The sequence below is a fragment of the Lithobates pipiens genome, unplaced genomic scaffold (assembly GCF_037356315.1).
Source record: "Lithobates pipiens isolate NorthernLeopardFrog02 unplaced genomic scaffold, aLitPip1_a1.2 Scaffold_3, whole genome shotgun sequence".
Classification (NCBI taxonomy): domain Eukaryota; kingdom Metazoa; phylum Chordata; class Amphibia; order Anura; family Ranidae; genus Lithobates; species Lithobates pipiens.
The window spans coordinates 178,230,541-178,251,014 of record NW_027507790.1 but is presented as its reverse complement, the minus strand read 5'-3'; the positions used below and the strand labels follow the sequence as shown (position 1 = coordinate 178,251,014).

The 20,474-nt window shown below is 42.4% G+C and overlaps 1 protein-coding gene across 4 annotated transcripts in view; it reads right to left on the bottom strand.

The window, feature by feature from the left end:
* Window positions 1–768: 768 nt before the first annotated feature.
* The window catches only part of POLK (DNA polymerase kappa), a 192,157-nt gene continuing 172,451 nt past the window's right edge, over window positions 769–20,474 (bottom strand). For all 4 annotated transcript variants that reach the window (XM_077462548.1, XM_077462550.1, XM_077462549.1 and 1 more), the window contains 2 exons: window positions 14,116–14,167; window positions 769–3,156 (listed from right to left, as the gene is read on the bottom strand). In XM_077462548.1, the coding sequence (XP_077318674.1) occupies window positions 3,072–3,156; window positions 14,116–14,167 (137 nt within the window). In that variant the 3' untranslated portion in view covers window positions 769–3,071. The remainder of the gene's footprint in view (window positions 3,157–14,115; window positions 14,168–20,474) is intronic.

Below are 20,474 nucleotides of genomic sequence, written 5' to 3'. Positions count from 1 at the left end.
TCCTCCCTAGCTTTGGGCTGATCCCTCACTTTTCTCATGATCTTTACCCCATGAGGTGAAATCTTGCATGGAGCTCCAAAGGGCGATTGATGGTTATTTTGTATTTCTTCCATTTGCGAATAATCCCCCAACATTTGTCTCCTTCTCACCAAGCTTATTGCTGATGGTATTGTAGCCCATTCCAGCCTTGTGCAAGTCTACAGTCTTGTCCTTGACGTCCTTTGACAGCTCTTTGGCCTTATCCATGATTATGAGGTTTGAATGGAAGAAAGATTCTGTGGTCTGGTGTCGTATATGCACATAAAAGACACATGTCATTAGGAGCACCTTCTTAAATTGACAGGATTAATCTGTGTAGTACATGAGCACATACTGTAGCCAGTCTGTGGGAGCCAGAATTATTGTTGGTTGGTAGGGGATCAAAAACTTATTTTACTCACTGAACTGCAACTCAATTTATAACATTTGTATGTGTTTTCCGGATTTTTGGTTGATATTCTGTCTCTATCATTTGAAAATACATCTTTGATAAAAACGATAGACCCTTCATTTCTCTGTAAGTGGGCAAACTAATAAAATCTGCAGTGGATCAAATAATTATTTTCCCCACTGTGTAAACAATTTATTAAAAGTAGTAACAATTTTAGAGACTGTTAGAGAAGAACTGACATCCAACTTAATATAAATTAATTTAACAGCTTACTCAACAAAACAAAAATGCAATATAATTAAAATACCTTTGAAAAAAAATAAGGAGTCATCCAAAAATACAATTTAAAACATGTTTTGTCCACATGGTTTTAATACAAACTTAAATATATATTTTACAAATAAAACAATTAAAGTAACAATTGGCTCGTTATTATGACAAATAGTAATTATTAAAAAAAAGAGCGTGTAAACAGATTCCACGGACACAATTTTTCAACTAGCTTTGCTGTTGCTCTACTGCTCTTGAAACAATCTGCCCATCTCCGCATAGCCGATTTCAGGGTTGGCCTGGGACCTTCATACAGCCCTTTGCCCTCCAGCTTTAAATGCAGAGGGCTCTAAATCTGAGCACCCCCTCTAGAGATCTGCTTTAAAATGTGATATTATCAAAACATACATGCATTGTTCCATGCTGTTGCATAGTAAACCTTTGAGGTAGTCAATATTTTTTTTACAGGAGTTTAAAAAAAACTGCTTAATTTTTTTTAATAACATACTGGCTTGATGGCCATTACCAATATACACACAATTAAGAAACATTAAATAAACATTCAAATCCATACATTTTTGGGCCTCATTATGAAGTTGTGACTTCTCCAAATCGATCCACAATCAGTTCACCATGAATCGTTAAAAACACATGTCAACTAAACAATTTGATTGATAAATGCAGTTAAATAAATATTTCAGGTAAAATAGGTTTTTCATATAAATATTCACGGCATAATTGTTAAATTAACATCATTAGATTCATGGAACCATGTTTAAATTAGAATAGATAACAAGGAACATGCAAATAAATAAGTCTATAATCCTACCTGTGCAATGATCTGGCAGAAACCATTTGGAAATCATGCCAAAAATGCATTTGTAAAGACATTTTATTGCATCGTCATCCAAAGAATATCTAGCCTGTACCACATAACTCATATTTGTCCCTCCTTGAACTGGGGATTTGAAAGCATAACACTTTCTGGCAAAGCAGATGCTAAAAAAAGGATATGGAAAAAGTAATCATAAAATATTACTACTTACCAATTTTTTTAAATTGTGGCTGTAGGTACCATTGAAGTATCCAGTGTGGCTTTAGAAAAAAAAAAAGTTTTTCTCATTGCCACAGTGGTATGGTTCCTCCTACAGCCGACAACTGATTGTTCATGAAGTCGCAGTATCACATAACAAAAATTTCCTACCAAGTACAAAAAAAATTTCAGATACAAAACTAGAAAAAAAGTACTAATTAACATGACCCTGTCATCACTTTAAAGCTAGCCATAGACAGGTCAAAATGCAGCCAGTTCAGCAGGGACAAGTCAAATTTAGACCAGTGTGTTCCACTTCCTGTTTAACAGAAGTCGATCTTTAGATCAATTTATGCCGAATGGACAGGTTGGAGAACTTTTGTTGATCATCGCTGATCAGTGTATTCTGACAACACTGGGTCCTGCTGTCAGAATACAAAGTCCCAGCAGGGGAGTTCCTCCATCTACCTCATAGCTATGCATCTATGTCCAGCTTTAGCCAAGAAGTCACCTATAAAAAAAAGACGGAATATACTTACCTTTCTAGTGGCCTATGTATTGAAGAGCCACTGCCTGTTTTCTTCATCCTACTATGCAGAATACTTGCTCCCTCTCTGGCTACCAAGGTTCCCCCTTCCAGCTTGTATGTCATTACAGGACGTTCAAACTGCCGAGAGGAACCAGAGAGACTGTCTCAGATAGCAAGACTCATCTGATGGTTAAATACTTGCAGCGGCGGCGGCTTTGAATGTTAACCATTCTTCTACACTATATGATGAAGAATAGCCTTAATAGCTTTCTGGGCCTCATTACATTTTTAGTCCTAAATCTTTGGCTTGAGCCAAAGTTTTTTTCCTGAGATTTGAGGAGCCTGAGGAAGGCATAGATATGAAATATATTAGTGCACTGACTATAACAGAGAGCTCCATCTATACCCCATGGTTGTAATATTTCTTCTGGTATGTAAAATGAAGTCTTGACTGGCATAAATACCACAAAGAGATCAGACAAATTTACCAAAAAGTGTCTTACAGAAGAAATATATATGTGTTTTACACCAATGAATAGGAATATTACCTTTATCTCTAAGCCGTACAGGCAACTTAAAATGGACAATATGACTGGTCCTTATGGGGCACCACAAGCCTATATTCTTTCAGAAATTTGGATAAATGAGGTCTAATTCATAACTATGAAATCTTTTACCAACTATGAAAAAAAAATATCACAGTGAATAAAGTTCCACCTCTGCATACCATAAAGCATGTCACAAATAAACATGATAACATCTAAGTACTGTGTGTAAACTGAAAATATCAATTCATGTAATCCTAAAAATTATTTAAAAAATCTTTCAATGGTATTGCCAGCGCAGTTGGTCTTGGCCTTCTTGGAAGCAGGATTCTGGTGGGTTGTGCCTGGTCTGGAAAATTAGAAGAAAAGAAAATCTAAGTAAACTGCAACCCAAAATGTAAGTCCAACAAACACTGTCCAGAGTAAAACAGTAAACAATAAACAGAATGCTCCTAATCCGGCATATCATGAAAATCCGGACAGTGTGCAATAATAAACTAGATATTACATCTACCAGTGGATATAACCATCAACAGAGAAGTAAGCAATACGGTTTTTAAACATCCTGGGCAAAACAGAAGTTCCTGTTAAATACAACTCTCACAAGGTGGACCCCTTTCATGGTAGTACAGGGGAGAGGGTCAGTGGGCTAATCAGCCATCCACCCCATATTTTGTGGAATGCTTTAGTCCTCTTACTGATGTCAAAGATATGTTTATATAGAGGCAGGAAATAATTGACACGTTTCAGCCACATATTCCGAATTGGGATCTCTGACCCTTCCCACATGAACAGGAGGGACTTCCTCGCATGGAAATAGAGGATGTGAAGTAGTCTCTTTGCCTGAGGCTGGACAGCGAGGTCACCAAATATGCCCAGCAGACAGTTTTTAGGGTGCACTATATTTGGCAAACCTAATGCAGAAGATATGAAGGAGCCTATGTCATCCCAGAAGTAGTGTACCAGTGGACAAGTCCAAAAGCAGTGGAGACAATCAGCAGTTTGTCCGCAAACGCGGAAGCAGTCAGCAGAGGGGGATAGTCCCATTTTATACAGTCGAGCAGGGGTGAGGTGTGAATGATCCAAAAATTTTTGCTGAATCACCCTGTCCCTCGAGGAGGTAACAGAGGTGTTGAACATATTACAGAACCCAGACCAATCCTCTTCTGTGATAGAGCTATCAAAAGGGGCCCATCTCTCTTGGGCCCTCTGAAACCTAGGGTTAGTGCCTGTCATGAGAGCGGAGTAATACGTGTATATAAGTTTCGTCTGGTCCGGGTCCCTCAGAAGTTTTTCCAGGTCAGGTGTCTTAATAGGATTGAGCAGAGAACCAAACTGAGTATTTATAGCATGCCTGAGTTGGTAATAGTAAAATAGGTATGTCGATGGGATGTCAAAGTATGTCTGTAGTTGAGCAAAGGATTTAAAATCCTGAGGCGGATTATAGATGACATAGGTATTTTACTCCCTTTGATGTGCATCTGATGGGGTCAGGTATAGAACATAACTTCTTAAAGGTTAGGTTTTAACCACAAGGGACTGTTGGTGGAGGTCTGTCATGAATCAGTGGACATTTTCGCAACTCTTTGGATTATCGACATGCCCGGTCCAGGTGGTGTGCATCCCCTATAGACAATGTTGTGGAGTGTCTAAAAATGAGGAAATGATTGCTCCCTTGGCAGTGGTGCAGGCATTATTAGAGTTAGGGTGGAGCCAATCATGAATGTTACCAGCTGGAATGCTAGGCAGTAAAGGTAGAAGTTAGGGAATGACAGACCTGCCATATTTGAGGGGAGTCGCAGAGTTTCCAGCGCAACTCTAGAGGACTACCAACCGTTCCAAAGGCAAACAAGATATTTGGGTGGCACACCCTAAAAGATGCATTAAAGATGGTGCAGCCATAAGACCATACAACAGAACACAATATTACAACGTACACATGCAAAAAAGACATCTACCTCCTGCAAGACTTATTTAAAACACCCAGACATTTCCAAAAAATATTATCAAAACATATGGGGATTTGGTTACACCACATTGCTATATAGTGCTTAAAGCGGTAGTAAACCCGCAATGTTTTTTTGTTTTTTTTTTAAACCTGCAAAGCAAAAGGCATAATGAGCTAGTATGCACCGCATACTAGCTCATTATGAAATACTTACCTTAGAACGAGGCCCCGACATCTGGCCCGATCCACGCCGAGGGAGCCGACATGCTCCCTCGGCGTCTCTTCCGGGTATCGCGGCTCCGGCGCTGTGAGTGGCCGGAGCCGCGATATCGTCACTCCCGCGCATGCGCGCGGGAGATTTCAGTCCGGCCGCACGAGCGCTGCCGGATTTTTACGGAGAGAACCCCCTTGTGCGCATGCGCCGCTGCAGTCAGCGGCGCATACCGAGGGGAATATCTCCTAAACCGTACAGGTTTAGGAGATATTTTTTTTACCTACAGGTAAGCCTTATTATAGGCTTTCCTGTAGGTAAAAGTTAAAAAAATGACCATACTACCACTTTAAGCCCACTTACTGCGACAAAATATCCCATGCTAAGTGGGGCCTACACTATCCATAGACTGGGAAACTCCCTCATCAGTGCCTCTTATTAGTGTCCACCTGTGTCATGGGTGGAGACTTCTGGTTCTCCCATATAGAGGAGTGTATTGCTCCCATGGTTCAGAGAAGCAGGATCTCCCAGTCTATAGATAGTGTATGACACACTAATCATGGGGTGCTTTGTCGCAGTAAGTGGGCTTAAGCACCATATAGCAATATGGTGTGACCAAATCCCCATATTTTTTGAAAATGTCTAGGTGTTTTATATAAGCCTTGCAGGAGGTAAATGTATTTTTTGCATGTGTGTGTTGTAATATTTTGTTCTGCCCGTTCCAAAGGAACACAATGCAGATGGAGTTAATGCTTTTATAAATGGATTTGGGAATTTTGCAAGGTGAATTAGCCATAACATACAGTAGTTTAGGTAAGTAAATCATTTTAAGGCTCTCCTCCTGAGATTCAGGGGCAGATCTTTCCACTCCTTGGTCTGTGTCTGTAGTTGTAGCAGTAAGGGGCATAGATTATTGGCAATATAAAAGGATAGTGGCAACTGAACTATAAACTCTAAACTGCGACTTGCAGTTTAGGAGTTTGAGTGAATCAGCAGGTTTATTTCTAGTGGAAATAGGATAGATTTATCCCAGTTCACCTGGAATTCCGAATAGTCACCAAACATGTTAAGTTCAGACAAGTGATTTTTAAGAGATGTATGAGGGTCCGCTAGATACACTAGGGTATCGTCAGTATAGAGAGTTATACGTTCTTCAATGTAATTTATAGGAATACCCTTAATAATCGGAGAGCTACGGATCCTTACAGCAAGGGGCGCTATATTCAAAGCAAAAAGGAGGGGCTATAAGGGACACCCTTTCCTGGTGCCTGTAGTAATCGGAAAGGGCTCAGTGACCTGAGAGTTAATAGATAAGGCCACTTTACACTATCAAAAGAGGAAAGGAGGGAGGCGCACCTAAGTGCAATATTACAAGATTATTTATCAGCACAAAGTAATTCACTTACACAGAAGAAGACAAAGACATATCTGTAATATGGAAGGTCCTCCTCAAAGGGGTGCCAGCTATCGAGGAGGACCTTACATATTACAGATATACTAATAAATAATCTTGTAATACACCTAGGTGTGCCTCCATCCTTTCCTCTTTTGCATTTCTCACAGAGTACTCCGGATACGCTCTTGGGATGGCTTGCACATGAACTTCCTTGGGTATATACGGACCAGCTTCTACCACAATAAGGACAATACTAACTACATATATAAAGCTGAATTATCATACGGGCTTTCTCATTGTTATGCGCTGGGTAACCCTTTCTCTCTAATACACTATCAAATGCTTTAGAAGTGTCTAGTGACACAATCACACGGGTAGAAGTACGGTCATTGGGATAGGGCAAATTGTGGAACCATCTATGAATATTCATTCTGGTTGAACGGCCTGGTATAAATCCCCATTGATCACTCCCAACCCATTTTTCAACAACCCCATACAGGCGATTGGCCAGCATCTTGGCCAGAATTTTAACATCCACATTAATGAGAGAGATAGGTCTATGAAAGTCTTATTTGAGCATATCTTTCTGTGGTTTGAGTATCAAAATAATTAAAGCCTCTCTCATAGGAGGGAGCACTCCATCTTTCAGGGCCTCATTATATGTATTTAGTAAGATGGGACTCAAGAGGTGTCATCCAATTCAGACCAGACAGGGAAGCACTGTCTGAGTCAAGTAGTCACCCAGTTGGGCATCAGAGTAGTTGGCCCTAGTAGTGAATAAATTATGATAGAAGGCGAGGAAGGCATCTGTTATCTCCTGAGGGACAACGCTAACCCTATCCTGAGAAGTTAGAATCATAGGAATAGATGTAGGATGACGTTCCGGCCTAGTTAGATATGCAAGTAGGCGACCCACCTTATTGCCGTGCTCAAACGACGTCTGAGTGACATAGAACATACATTTTTAGTAAGGTTCAAGAGGCAGAGCTCATATTCTCTACCACTATGTAGCCATGAGGTGCGGGTAGTCGGATCAGGATTCACAGCATATTCTGAAGCTACCATCTTATTTTCTAGATCCTCAGTGCACTGCTGGGTGTTCTTACGCAAAATTCTAGTAATGGACATAAAAGTGCCTCATAGCACGGCCATAGACTCCTCCCAGGCAGTCGAGGACCCAACAGTGCCCTGATTCATACACCAATAATCTGCAATGTTCTTCCTGCAGTCATTCTGTGCGATCTCATCGTCCAACTAATGGGAGTTCAGCCGCCAGACAAATGTGCTTGAGTTTGGCAGGAGGAGGAGATCCACAGAAAGGGGGGCACGATCAGACAAACCTTGGGGAAGGTAGGAAGCTGCCTGCACAATAGGGAGTAATTCAACAGTAGAGAAAGCCATTTCTATACGTGACATAGTGTGGAAGGAGTCAGAGTGGCAAGAAAAATGTTGCTTCTCTGGGCGGTTCCAACGCCACAGCTCAGTAAGACCATACACCTTGGTCCAGTCAATAAATGAGGGTTAGGGTCTACTCCCACCCCCCAAGCAGTCTATGGCAGGATCAAGAAGAGCATTAAAGTACCCAATATAGAGCAGGGGCCAGGGATTCTAGACAGCAGCATCAGGAATAAATTGGAAAGTAGGTCTGATGAAAATGGGGGAGGAACATGTATATCCACAAGTGTAAATACTACAGAGATAATTTGAATAGTAAGTATAATGAATTTCTCCTCTGGGTCTGTCTTAATCCACAGGATTTCGCTAGCAAGATAGAAACTCCAGGGGAGTAGTTGGTATGTGTAGCGTGGTACTATGTAGTTAGCCAAGGGCATTTAAGGGACCACAGTTTAGCATTGGTGAGGTGAGTCAAACAATATGTGGCTTATATTTTTTACGGAAGGAAAATACCAAGGACCGCTAAAGAGGCGAGTTCAACCCCCTGACATCCCAAGAGATCAGTTTTAGCACATTAGCCATATTCAGTCATATACAGCATAACATAGAGAGGATCATGGGAGATGCAATACAACATATAAAACACTGCCCGAGAGAGACACCGGAATAAATTCACTGTAGCAACAGAAATGAATCTGCAATAGGAACAGAAAAAAACAGCAGCAGAAAAAAACCTAAAAGTCCAGCCAGTCCCAACAACTAAAACGCGAGTGGGGCCAAATAAGAAAAAAAAAAAAACTGAAATCCCTTTCCCCCCTACCCTGCTCAACCATCCCAAACATAGCTTTGGTTCCCCAAACAAGAAAACAAAAACCTGTGGCCTTGGCATCTAGTGGAGTGGGGGAGGTAGTTGGCCCAGAGAGGCTCTCTGTAAGGGCAAAGGTTCTATCCGGCAGGATATAACAGTAACCTGTGAAAAAAGGCACAAACAGTGATAGTAATATATGGCAAGGCAGGTGTTACCCGCTGATTAGGACAGGTATTATAGCCTACAATGGCATCTGACAGTTCCATCACAGGGGTAACATATAGCAGGAAAGAAGGGGTGGGTGCAGGCCTCAGGTCATCTGTTTTAATGGAGTGTAGGAGGCAAAAGGAAAGATGGAGTGACCCACAGGTGCTCAAGCTTGCTTCAGTAGAGATGAGTAGTGAGGCAGTGAGTAGTGAGGCAGAGAGGAAGAAGAACTGCTGAGTACAGTATCAGTTGTGGCGTTGTCTAGATTGTTTCCCAAAACGAGCATCTATCCAGGCCATAGCATCCTTTGGACAAGTGCAGAAGTGAGCGTTACCCTCATGGATGATCCACAGCTTAGCAGGGAAGAGCATCGCATATGGCAGGCCCTCAGCGCGGAAGCGGTCTTTCACTGCAAAGGATATGTGCTGGAGTTGAACTTCAGCTGAGAAATTTGGGTATATGAAGATATTGTTACCATTAAACTAGAGTGAGCCCTTTTCTCTAGCAACGAGCAGGATGGTGACTTTGTCTTGAAAGTTGAGGATTATTGCAATCAGGAATCTTTGGGGGAGCCCCCCGAGGATGGAGGACTTGGGGGATGCACTGTGCATGCTCAATCATGAAGGCATGAGACAACACCTCCATCTCAAAAACCATCTTCTTTCAGGGTGGGCCCCCTCTGAATGTTCAGGGAACCCCACAAAGTGGAGATTGTTCCTGTGAGAGCGGTTCTCTAAATCCTTCATTTTGGCTCTGAGGATACACCAGCTCATCACCCAGGGAGCCCATATGTTCTTCCGCGCCCGCCACAGCCCAACCCCTCCCCCCCCCCCTGTTCGCTCCCTCAAGTTTTGAGCATCTTGCTGCAATAGTATACCTCCCAACATTTTGAGATGGGAATGAGGGACCCTGAAGGAGGGTCTGGAGAATTACAGTCTTCAGAGCATGTAGGGGAGTCTAATGAAGTTAGGAGGTCAGCCTGAGTGTGGAACACAGCAGGCATAGAATCACTCGCCCTTCAAGTGGAGAGCTGTGCTGAGATGGGAGAGGGCTGCCGTTTGGCTTCCGGCTTGGCTGAGGGATCGGCGCTACCTTGCCTGCGATGCTTTGCCAGTTGTTCTGCCGCTGACTGGGGCAGCAGGTGGCCGTATTTATTCACCATGACGCCTGCCTCGGGATCCCACCATCTTTAGGAAGGATTTGGTGCCTTTTGGGAAAGGATCAGACACAGGATGTCTGTGTAGAAACCCGGAGCTACAGATCTAAGCAGCCACACTCATGGACTCCAAGCCATGCCATGGTAATCTCAATGATCTCCTTTGGTTTAAAGTCTTGCTCCCAAGCACATCCTGTGTCGTCACTGACCTGCTTATTTAAGGTGTTTCCTAACCACCTGCAACACAAATCTACATAGTCTGAATACCACCTGTATTCACAGAAATGTCATACCAACACCAAAAACGATAATGCAATGGTATATAAGTTTCCCAGGTTGGTGCAACCTTTTGCCTACTATAGCCCAGTGCGTTCAAAATAAGAATGGATACCAACCATAAAGTTATGTACTTAAAAGGAAGATATGGACTCATTCAAAATGACTTGTCTCATGCACCACACTGATTTCATTTAATTATTTAATATAGGTTTTTATACATAGTACTGACATAATTACACAGCGCTTTAGATATTGTACATTTACATCAATTCCTTCTCTCAAAGGGCTTACAATCTAAGGTCCCTATCTCATATGCATATGTACACATACTAGGGGCCATTTAGAGAGAAACCAATTAACCATGAATTTGGAGTGTGGGAGGAAACCAGCCCACGTGAGCACAGGGAAAACATGCAAACTCCATAAAGATAGTGTTCTGACCGGGATTCAAACCAGTGCCACCTAATGCAGAAGTGATGTAATTTCTTATGTTTCCAACTGGAATACAACTATTGATGGGTTATTGATGCAAAAGCTGTGTTGCAGCTGCCTTCTTGCCTAAGATCAGCTTGCACTTTGCATGAAAATAAGCTCTTTGCCCTTCCTAAAACTAGCCATAGATAATTTGAATCTCGACCGATCCCTGGTTGCAGGAAAAAATAAATAAAAATCGCATCATCCATGGCCTGCCTTACACAATAAGCTGTAGCTTATTGAGAAAATACACCAGAGTATATAAAGCAGAAGGCTGACAAGTCTCAAATGGACATCCACTCTTAGGCTCGTGTAACAGGAACAAGTGTCCCATTAAAAGATTTCCCCTCTATTCCTATTCTCTGGGCAACTCAATATTTTTGATTTAACCTCAGCTTCATTCCCAGTGACATTTGTCATCAGGGCAATTACAGAGAGTGGACCATCCTAGCAGAGAGCAAGAAAAACTTGAATGTGGTTCTAACCAAATTATAACTATCAAGCACTAAAAAAATTTTTTAAAAAAAGACATTTTGCCTGACACTTTTGTTTACATGTAACAATTAGTATTTTTTTCTAGAAAATTGGTAAGAAAGAACCCCCAAACCTTATATATTTTTTAAAAACACAGGCCCTAGAGAATAAATTGGTGGGTGTTGCATTTTTTTTTAATGTCACACGATATTTGTGCAGCGGTTTTCAACATTGCAACGTTCTTGGAAAAAATACACTTTTTTGAATTTTAATGCAAAAAAACACGATGCATAACCCATTTTTTTTAAATATAGAAGGTGATGTAATGCCCAGTAAATAGATAGCAAACATGTCATGCTTTAAAATTGAGCGTGCACATGCAACATCAGCAAGCGTAAATTTTACTATCCATAGGTGATGCTTTAAAAGCCTTGACAGGTTTAGATTTACATTTAAACATCCTTCTTGTGACAACAATAGGCATGACACAGGTATGGGAGAGCCCAGAGGGACAGGAGAGCCCGAGCAAGCTACGGAAGGCTGCATCTATTAAAAGCAATCCAAAATTACTTTTACAAGAGAGCCAACCACCAGCTCTAAAAAAAACAGTACCAGGATGATGTAGAATCATCCCGATATAACCACTAAAAGTCCAGCGATGTATGGGTATGTCGCTGGTCGTTAAGTGGTTATACTTCAAACCTGTGGCTCAGTTCTTGGATGCTACTAAGATTGCTCCACTATATTCATCCCGCTTTCTTAAAAGCCATTTTGTGTTGGAACAGCTACCTATTGAACAAAGGTTGTAGAAGGAATACTGAACACATACAGTATATACTGAAAAAAAAAAATATATATATATATATATTTATTTAGATAGAGTAGGGAAGGGCTAGATCGTATGTTTTAGGATGCCCTTGTCCTGCCGGAGAGATTTTCCTTCACTTCCTGTCCTGGAGACCCAACAGGAAACAAGAGGAAATCTCACCAAAGTAATATAAAATCACGCCTCAGACAACTGTCACAGTAACAAGGGTCCCCTTTGGACCTTCCCTCATCTTTGTTCTGTAGAAAATGTAAAATTTTTTGATTTTATCTCACTGTCAATACAAGTAGAGGTGAATCCCTTTAATGATGGCAAAGACAACAAAAAAAAAAAAAATAATATAGTGTCTAAATATATTTCTTCTTTATCCAACATGAATAATACAAAAAAAAAAAAACTGTAATGCAAATGTCTACTAAATGACTGTATATATGGTGAGTCAGCCACAAAGCTCAATACACTTTTTGTACCCTGGGCAACACTCAAAATGAAAAATGCTAAAATACAAATGATCTAAATTACCATTTATCGGTTACCTAAAGCAAATCTGTCTGTGAAAACTATGTAGGCTGCCATCAGAGCCAAGTGATGACGAGCTCTGTATTTCTCACATGACGGTTGTAATTTGATGAACCTGAACCATGACGTTTAGCCGTCTCTCAGAAAACACAACAGTGTTTTTGTTTAGATGTTTGACATAAAACAAGATATTGTCGAAGAATGTTCTCGGAGTAAGATATATACGGATAGCGTGTGTCAAGGCAGTGACAGCTCTGCCTAGAAAAACTGTCCAGGTAAGGAGACACAAAGTCAAATTTAAAGAAGAATTCCAGGTACAGGCTGTCCCATAGTTACAAACATCTGACTTACAAACAACTCCTACTTACAAATGGAGGGAGACAGCCGGAAGTGAGAGTAAATCTACCACTAGGAAGGGAAATTCACTCCTGTAAGCCCTTGTACACACGGTCGGACATTCCGACAACCAAATCCGTCGGATTTTTTCCGACGCATTTTGTCCGAAACTGTTGCATACACACAGTCGGACAAAGTCAGAAAATCCGATCGCACTTAACGTGATGACGTTATTTCGTTAGGACGGGACTATGTTCAGGCTAGTAGCCAATAGCTTTGGTCTAGGAATTTGATCTGAGCATGCATGGCACTTTGTCGGATCGGAATTCTCTACACATGATCGGACAAAGTCCGATCGGAGCATGTTGTCGGAAAATTTTATAGCTCAGCTCGAAAACTTGGTCCGTCGGATACTCCGACGGAAACAGTCGGATGGAGCCCACACACTGTCGGATTATCCGACAACACGGTCCTATCGGACATTGTCCATCGGAATGTCCGACCGTGTGTACAAGGGCTAAGAGTTCTTACGGGAAAAAGATGTTTCCACTGAAGCTTTATCACCAATCCTTGTTTCCACAACAACCCAAAATGTTCAAAATCCAATTGTCATTGGGACAGAAAATGAGGTGAAAACTTCTAAACAGGAGCACAGGCAGCAAAACAAATGTTACAGGGTTGTTAACCCTTCCCTATGCTATCCAAAAAGCTTAAAAATATTTTTTTTTGGATGGAGCTACACTTACAGACTCAACTTAAGAACAAACCTACAGACCCCATCTTGTTTGTAACCCAAGGACCCCCGTACAGATATTTTTACATAATTGCAGCTTGGACCAAGGTAACTATGCATATACCGTAATTGTAGGATCCTCCTGGAAGCTGGAAATTACTGTAGTAGGCACCACAACTTCAGTGATCTCCACTAATTTCCAGGTCCTGTGCAGAGCGGCTTCCTTGCTGCTTGGCACGGGCATGATTCTCAATGATTACAAAGCATGACATATCCATACCTGGAATTCATCTTTTTGGGAGGCAAGAACCAATATGGGCAGCTGACAAACTACAATTCCTCCATTCCCTGCAGCATAGGATTGAGGTTGAAATTTTTTCACTGCATTTTTGAAAGCATAAGAACAGATATGATTGGTCACTGTGGCCGACATCTCTGTGCTTTTGACATGTTCCACAAGGAAACACCATTGTAAATGTTGCTCTTAGTGTTCTACACATATCACATTTTTTTAAAATAGACATAAGCAATCAGACAAGGCATTACCTCTTGGAACGTAATGTTGATTTATTGCTGGTGCTTCCTTTTCCTGTACTGTCTGGTTAAAAAACAAAAAAAGAAGGAACCAATTAATCTACTTTTGTCAGAATAAAAAATAAATCTGCAATTGCGCAATTTCTCTAATTTCAAAAGCTTTCCCCATTCATTAATATGTTATCAGATACAAATGAAAATAAAGATCAAAATATGGAATGGCAAGCAAGTAAAAATGTGATCATAAAATTGTAGAAATGAAGGCTGTATTAAAGCTGAACTCCAACCTTACCCCCAGTCTTGCATAGTTGTAAAGTCTCCTCTTTTGCACTGAAAAATAGGATTTTTATAACAGCTTACCTGTAAAATCCTTTTCTTGGAGTACATCACAGAGCCCTAAGTATTTACTTAATGGGTTATAGGACACCTACAGGTGTTGACAGTGGTAAACCCTAATTAAGGAAGTTGACTCCCTATATAACCCCGCCTCCTTCCAGGACCACATCAGTTTTTGTAGCCAAGCAATATACTTATACTCCATAAAAAGAGGGGTGGGACCTCTGTGTCCTATGATGTACTCCAAGAAAGGGATTTTACAGGTAAGCTGTTATAAAAAGCCTATTTTCTTTATCGTACATCAAAGTACACAGAGCAATGCTACTTGAGGGAGGGAGACACAACCCGTAAGGCAACCCCAGACCTGAGGATTTATATTGCTGCCTTAACTTGAAAAAGGGGGAATCTTACCCCTTAGATTATAAGTGTGAATTCTAACTTGCCAAATCCACTAAGCAACAGTGGATTTTGGCGCTGCCTGTCCTTTCTTAGGACCCTCTGACAGAATAAATAAGACATCAGTCTTACGGATCTGAGCAGTTGCTTTTACATTGATTTCCACTGCTCTCACCACATCAAGACAGAAAATGTAGTGACTTTTCTTCACTGGAACATGGTTTTGGAAAAAACAATGGCAGGACAATCTTTTCACTCAGATGAAAGCTTGAAACCACTTTTGACAAAAGCATGGACGATGGCGTAACACCATTCTGTCCTCATGAAGTGTCAAATATGGCTCTTTACAAGAGCAGGCAATTCTAAAACCCTCCTTGCTCCTTGCTGAGGATAGCAACGAAAAATTCCAGCTTCCTAGTCAGAAAGACGAAGGGAATATGCTGTATCGGTTCAAATCGCTATTCTGTAACACTGACAATTTAAAAATTAAAGTCCCAAGGGCTTAAAGGTGATTTAACTGATGGCTTAATCCGCATCACTCCTTGCATGAAACCCCAGACTAAAGAATGCGTAACAAGCAGTCTTTTGAAATAAAACAGATAACTGACCTGGAAAGCCTGCGTTTCTTCAGAATGTGGGTTTCAATAGCCAAGCCGTTAAATTTAGCGTTCATAAAGTAGGATGGAATATCGGCCCCTGTGAGAGCAGGTCTGGCCTTAGTGGAATGGACCAAAGCTCCTCCACTGCCATCTTTACGATCTCTGCATACCATGACCGTCTGGACCATGCTGGTGCTGCCAGAATTACTGGTTTTCTTTCCAGCTTGATCCTGCAAAGAAGTCGAGGCAGCAATTGAACAGGGGGAAATGCATAGATCAGTGAAAGCTGATCCCACAGTATAAACCACGCATCTGTTCTGCATGCAAATGGATCCTTTGTTGTGGACACAAAGTTGACTAACTTTATGTTGCACTGGATGCTAGAAGATCTACGTGCGGAGTCCCCCATCCTTGACAAACAGTCCAAAACATGTCGGGGTGAATAGACCATTCCCCTGGGAATAATCTGCTGGCAGCAAAAGTAGTGCGCGTGCCAATTCTCTATTCCCGGAATGAAGACTGCCGATAGGCACAGAATATTTCTTTCTGCCCAAGTTAGAATATGGTTCACCTCTCTCTGCACAGAGAGACTCTTGGCGCCCTTTTGGTGATTGATATAGGTCACAGCCGCAGCATTGACGGATTGGATCCTGTCAGGACAAACCCTTAACCTGGAAGTCCAGGCTTTTAGAGCCAGATGCACTGCCCAAATCTCTAGGATGTTGATGGGCAAGGTTCTTTCAGTTCTTGAACATGGTCCTTGGACATTTGTCTTCTCTGTCGTTATCACTTTCCAGATGGACTTACCCTTTAGGGCATTCTTTAGTAACAAATTGAGGCTTTGGGACACCTTTGGGAACAGCTACATTGGCATGTCTAAAGCTTGGATCGTTTTATTTCAAACAAATAGAATACTGTTTTTCAACAGTCTCGAATGGAACTGGGCATAGGGAACTGCTTCAAATGAAGCCACCATCCTTTCTATCATTATCATGCAAAGGCGAATGGAGGGATGTCCTTTTGACCTGACCATCCGCAACAACTCTTTTATGGAGTTGTTTTTTGCCTGGGCAAGAAGACCCCTTTTCTGGGCTGCATCAATGATCAGACCCAAATACTCCAGCTTTTTTAGCGATTTTAAGGGAGACTTCACTAGGTTGAGAACGCAACCCAGACTTTTCTAGATAACTGGTTGTAATGCGTACACCTTACTTCGAATACCGATTGGTCTATTAGCAATAGATCGTCTAGGTATGCCAAGACTGTTTAAGCCCTGTACCCTTGACCTGGCTAGAGGTGGGGCTAGCACTTTTGTGAACACTCTGGGAGCTGCAGCTGGCCCGAAGAGCAAGGCTATAAACTGAGATGCTGCTGTTCTATTTCGAACCGCAGAAACCTTTCGTGAGCGGGAAATATATGGACATGCAGATATGCATCCCTGATGCCGATAGGCGCCAGACATTTTCCTCCTTGTAGGATAGAAACTACTGACCTGATTGACTCCATAGAAAGGAGCGGATCTTCAGGAACTGATTTAGATTCTTTTAGATCTAGAATGGATCTGTTGGATTGTTTCAGCGTGGGTCTGTACATGTACAGGAAACACATGAAAAAGGCAGTAAGGGTTTTAAGGAACCTAAGAAAAAACAGATCAGCTAACGAAGCATCTCTGTAAGAGATTTGTACCAGCAAATTCTCAGATTGCGAGGCTGAGAAAGGTTCTCTAGTTGTCTTCTCCACAGAGGAGTACTCGGTTTGCCTTTCTTCCCGATTACCTGAGAGTAACCCTTCAACCTCTACCCACTATTCCCTTGATAAGGGATCTCAGGTGGGGAGGGGGATCTAACACGCTTCCGATCCTTGGATAGCGGATGCGGTTAAAGTCGCTAATTTTCCTTCTAGGCCCTGCAGGGCGTAGGAAAAACACATTTTCAATCATGTATACAGGGGCTGAATATTTTCTCCTCTTAGGCTCGGTTTCTACTATTGCAATCCCAAAGTCACGTGATTTTATCATATTCTTTTGCCGCCGAATATGACTGGGTGCGATTTTGATGCGACAGGAAATGATAAGTGTATATTCTTGAGGTCTATGGACCTCAAGTCACAACAAAGTGATACCAAAGTAGCGCAGGGACTACCTTGAAGTCACACCAATATGAACAGTGCTTATTGGAAATTGTGCCCTAGAGTCTGACGGTGGAGGCCATCACCGCTGCCTAGAGGCAGCTGCCCCTGCGCAGGGGAAGGAGTCTGTTTCAATTAAAGGAAGTTTATACCTTCTTTTGGACAAAAAGAGCTTTCCTGCTAGAATTGGATGTATTTCATCAAATCTTCCCCAATGAAAAGGGAAACTAGTCAGACGTCCTTTTTGCAAGATGCTTCGGTTGACCAACCTTTTAACCACAGGGACCTAAGCATGTGTTTTAGCACAAGCGCAAGGCGGGATTCCTGGTGCAATTTTTTATCGTTGAATCCGTAAGCATTTGAGCTTTGTCAACAGGACAAGTCAAATTTTTATTCACAGAGGAGATAGCGGAGTCAAATAACGGTATACCCCACATCTTTGTGATTTTTTTCCTTCATAGGATAAAGCATTGATAACTTTTTAGGAGGGAAAAAATGTTTATCTGGGTGATCCCACTCAGAATAAATAAGCTTTTCCAGCAAGAAATTAACAGGAAAGCATGCGCAACCTGACCAGTCCCCCTAGGTCCTTCGGGGGGAGATGGCGCTGCAGAGGGGGGTCCTCCTGAGGGAGATCCCCTTGAGCCCTTATTTCTTAGGGTACATGTACCTCTTCTGCCCATAGTGCCAAGCACAAAAGCAGAGGTACTACCAGAAATGCTGAACAAATAGTCCAGCAACTGCCACTGCTATCAAGGCTCAGTCTGGTGCCAAGTAAATGTTACAAGGGAATGCCCGTGTCAGCCACACTCACATGCCATCCATCCGCTCTGTGTCCTTCCTTGAGCTGTGCACCTGAAAAAGAGTGCACCTTATAGCTTTGTATAGCCCGTGTGTGGGCATTTAAACCACGCCGACATTGCGCTAATGCTCCGTTCCCTTCCTCTTCCAACCACCCTTTCCACCCCCCTGTCTTTTTAAACAAGATCTGCTTTTCACACGCAAGCCGAGGGCTCCAATCCTGTCGGATCACACATGGAGGGGAGGCTGGGGCAGAGGAGAGGAGGGCTGGTGGATGAAGAGCCACCATAATGGCGGCGGGGGGTGGTGCAGGGTACCGCCGACTGCCCTATGGCCTCTTAGCCTGAAGGGAGCTGTGGGGGGATACTCCTGAAGAAAGAACCCCCCATTTCCCATATCCTACCTGGAGCATGGGCTCAGAGGACACGTGCAGCATAAACACAAAGATGAGACAGACAAGCATGGAATCAGGTACGTGCTCTTGCCAGCCCCCATTGGCGACTTTAGACATAGCAACATTTTACTTAAAGGAGAAAAAAAACATAAGAAATTTGAAAAAGCCGCAGGGTTCTGTGGTAGCAGACCCAATCTTCACCTCTCACGGTGGGCTCCGTTTGAAAAACCTTCAGGGACTGGGGCCTCCTTTAAAAAGGGGGATCCTAGCTCTGGCCCTTTAAAGCACCCTGCCAGGGATATGGCTGAAAAAAACAAATACTGGATACCAGGGTCCAGCTCTCTAAAAAGAAAAGCATTACAGACAGAACCCCGTTCCTTTGGACATGAGGCCGTACCATTCAATTCAGCCTAGAAAAAGCACTTTGAATGGATCCGGTTGCATGGCTTGCCCCAGTAAGGAATATTCCAGCGTAGCTCAGCACAGCACATCTTCACTCGTGACCAACACCTAAAACACTAGCAAAAAAACTGATGTGCCCCTGGAAGGAGGAGGGGTTATATAGGGAGTCAACTTCCTTAATTAGGGTTTACCAGTGTCAACACCTGAAGGTGGCCTATAACCCATTAAGTACCGTATTTATCGGCGTATATCACGCACCCCAAGTTTAGGAGGGAATTTTAAGGAAAAAAACTTTTAGGAGGGATCATCAATGCAGCCTTATCAGTGTCCATCTGCAACCTTGTCCATCATTGCACCCTTGTCAGTGTTATTTGCAGCCTTGTCCATCATTGCACCCTTGTCAGTGTCATTTGGAGCTTTGTCATGCAGCCTTGTCCATCGTTGTACCTTTGTCCGTGTCCATTGTAGCCTTTTCCATCATTTGCAGCCTTGTCAGTTTTATTTGCAGCTTTTTTTTTTTTAAATGGCGCTACCGAGATACAGAGGCGGATGTCCTGTGTATCTCGGCGGCGCTCGGTAGTTCTTGGCAGTTCTCGGCAGCTTTCAGCCGTTCTCTGCAGCTTTCACATGCTCTCAGCCATACTCGGCTGCCGAGAACGGGCGAAAGCCACGAGAAGGGCCGAAGGCAGCTGAAAGCCGCCCAGAGGCTCATAACGGCAGGGGATCGGCGTATAATATGCACCCACGATTTTCCCGATTTTAAGGGGCAAAAAGTGCATGTTATACGCCGATAAATATGGTAAATACTTAAGGCTCTCTATCCTATGATGTACGATAAAGAAATGCTTACTTTCTGCTCACTCTGAGCTTCTTACAGTGTACAATAGAAGCTGCAAATAGAGCCCACCTCATTTCTTGGCTGAACGACATCCAGCATCATCTGTCTCTTTCTTACTTTTTCTGGTTCTTCTAATCACGGAGGCTCAGTTACACATGTGGTTGTTATCTAGGGTAGTATGGAAATGCAGACTGTCAAGGAAATACCCCACCCCCAGGCTGACCCCCACCTATCAATGCATTTTCATATTTGCAAAAGTTATCCCATGAGCCAGCCCACTGCTTGCATCTGAGTTGATGACTCTTGAAAGGAGTACTGAAGCAGGGTGCTTTGGGGTTTTAAAAGCCATATATAGTATCCTACTGTCCAGCAAGTATTATGGTGTACAATGGGCCTACCAGTGACAGTTTGCAGTATTCTTAACCACTTAAGGACCGCTGCATGTCAATGTACGTCGGCGCAATGGCACCGACAGGCA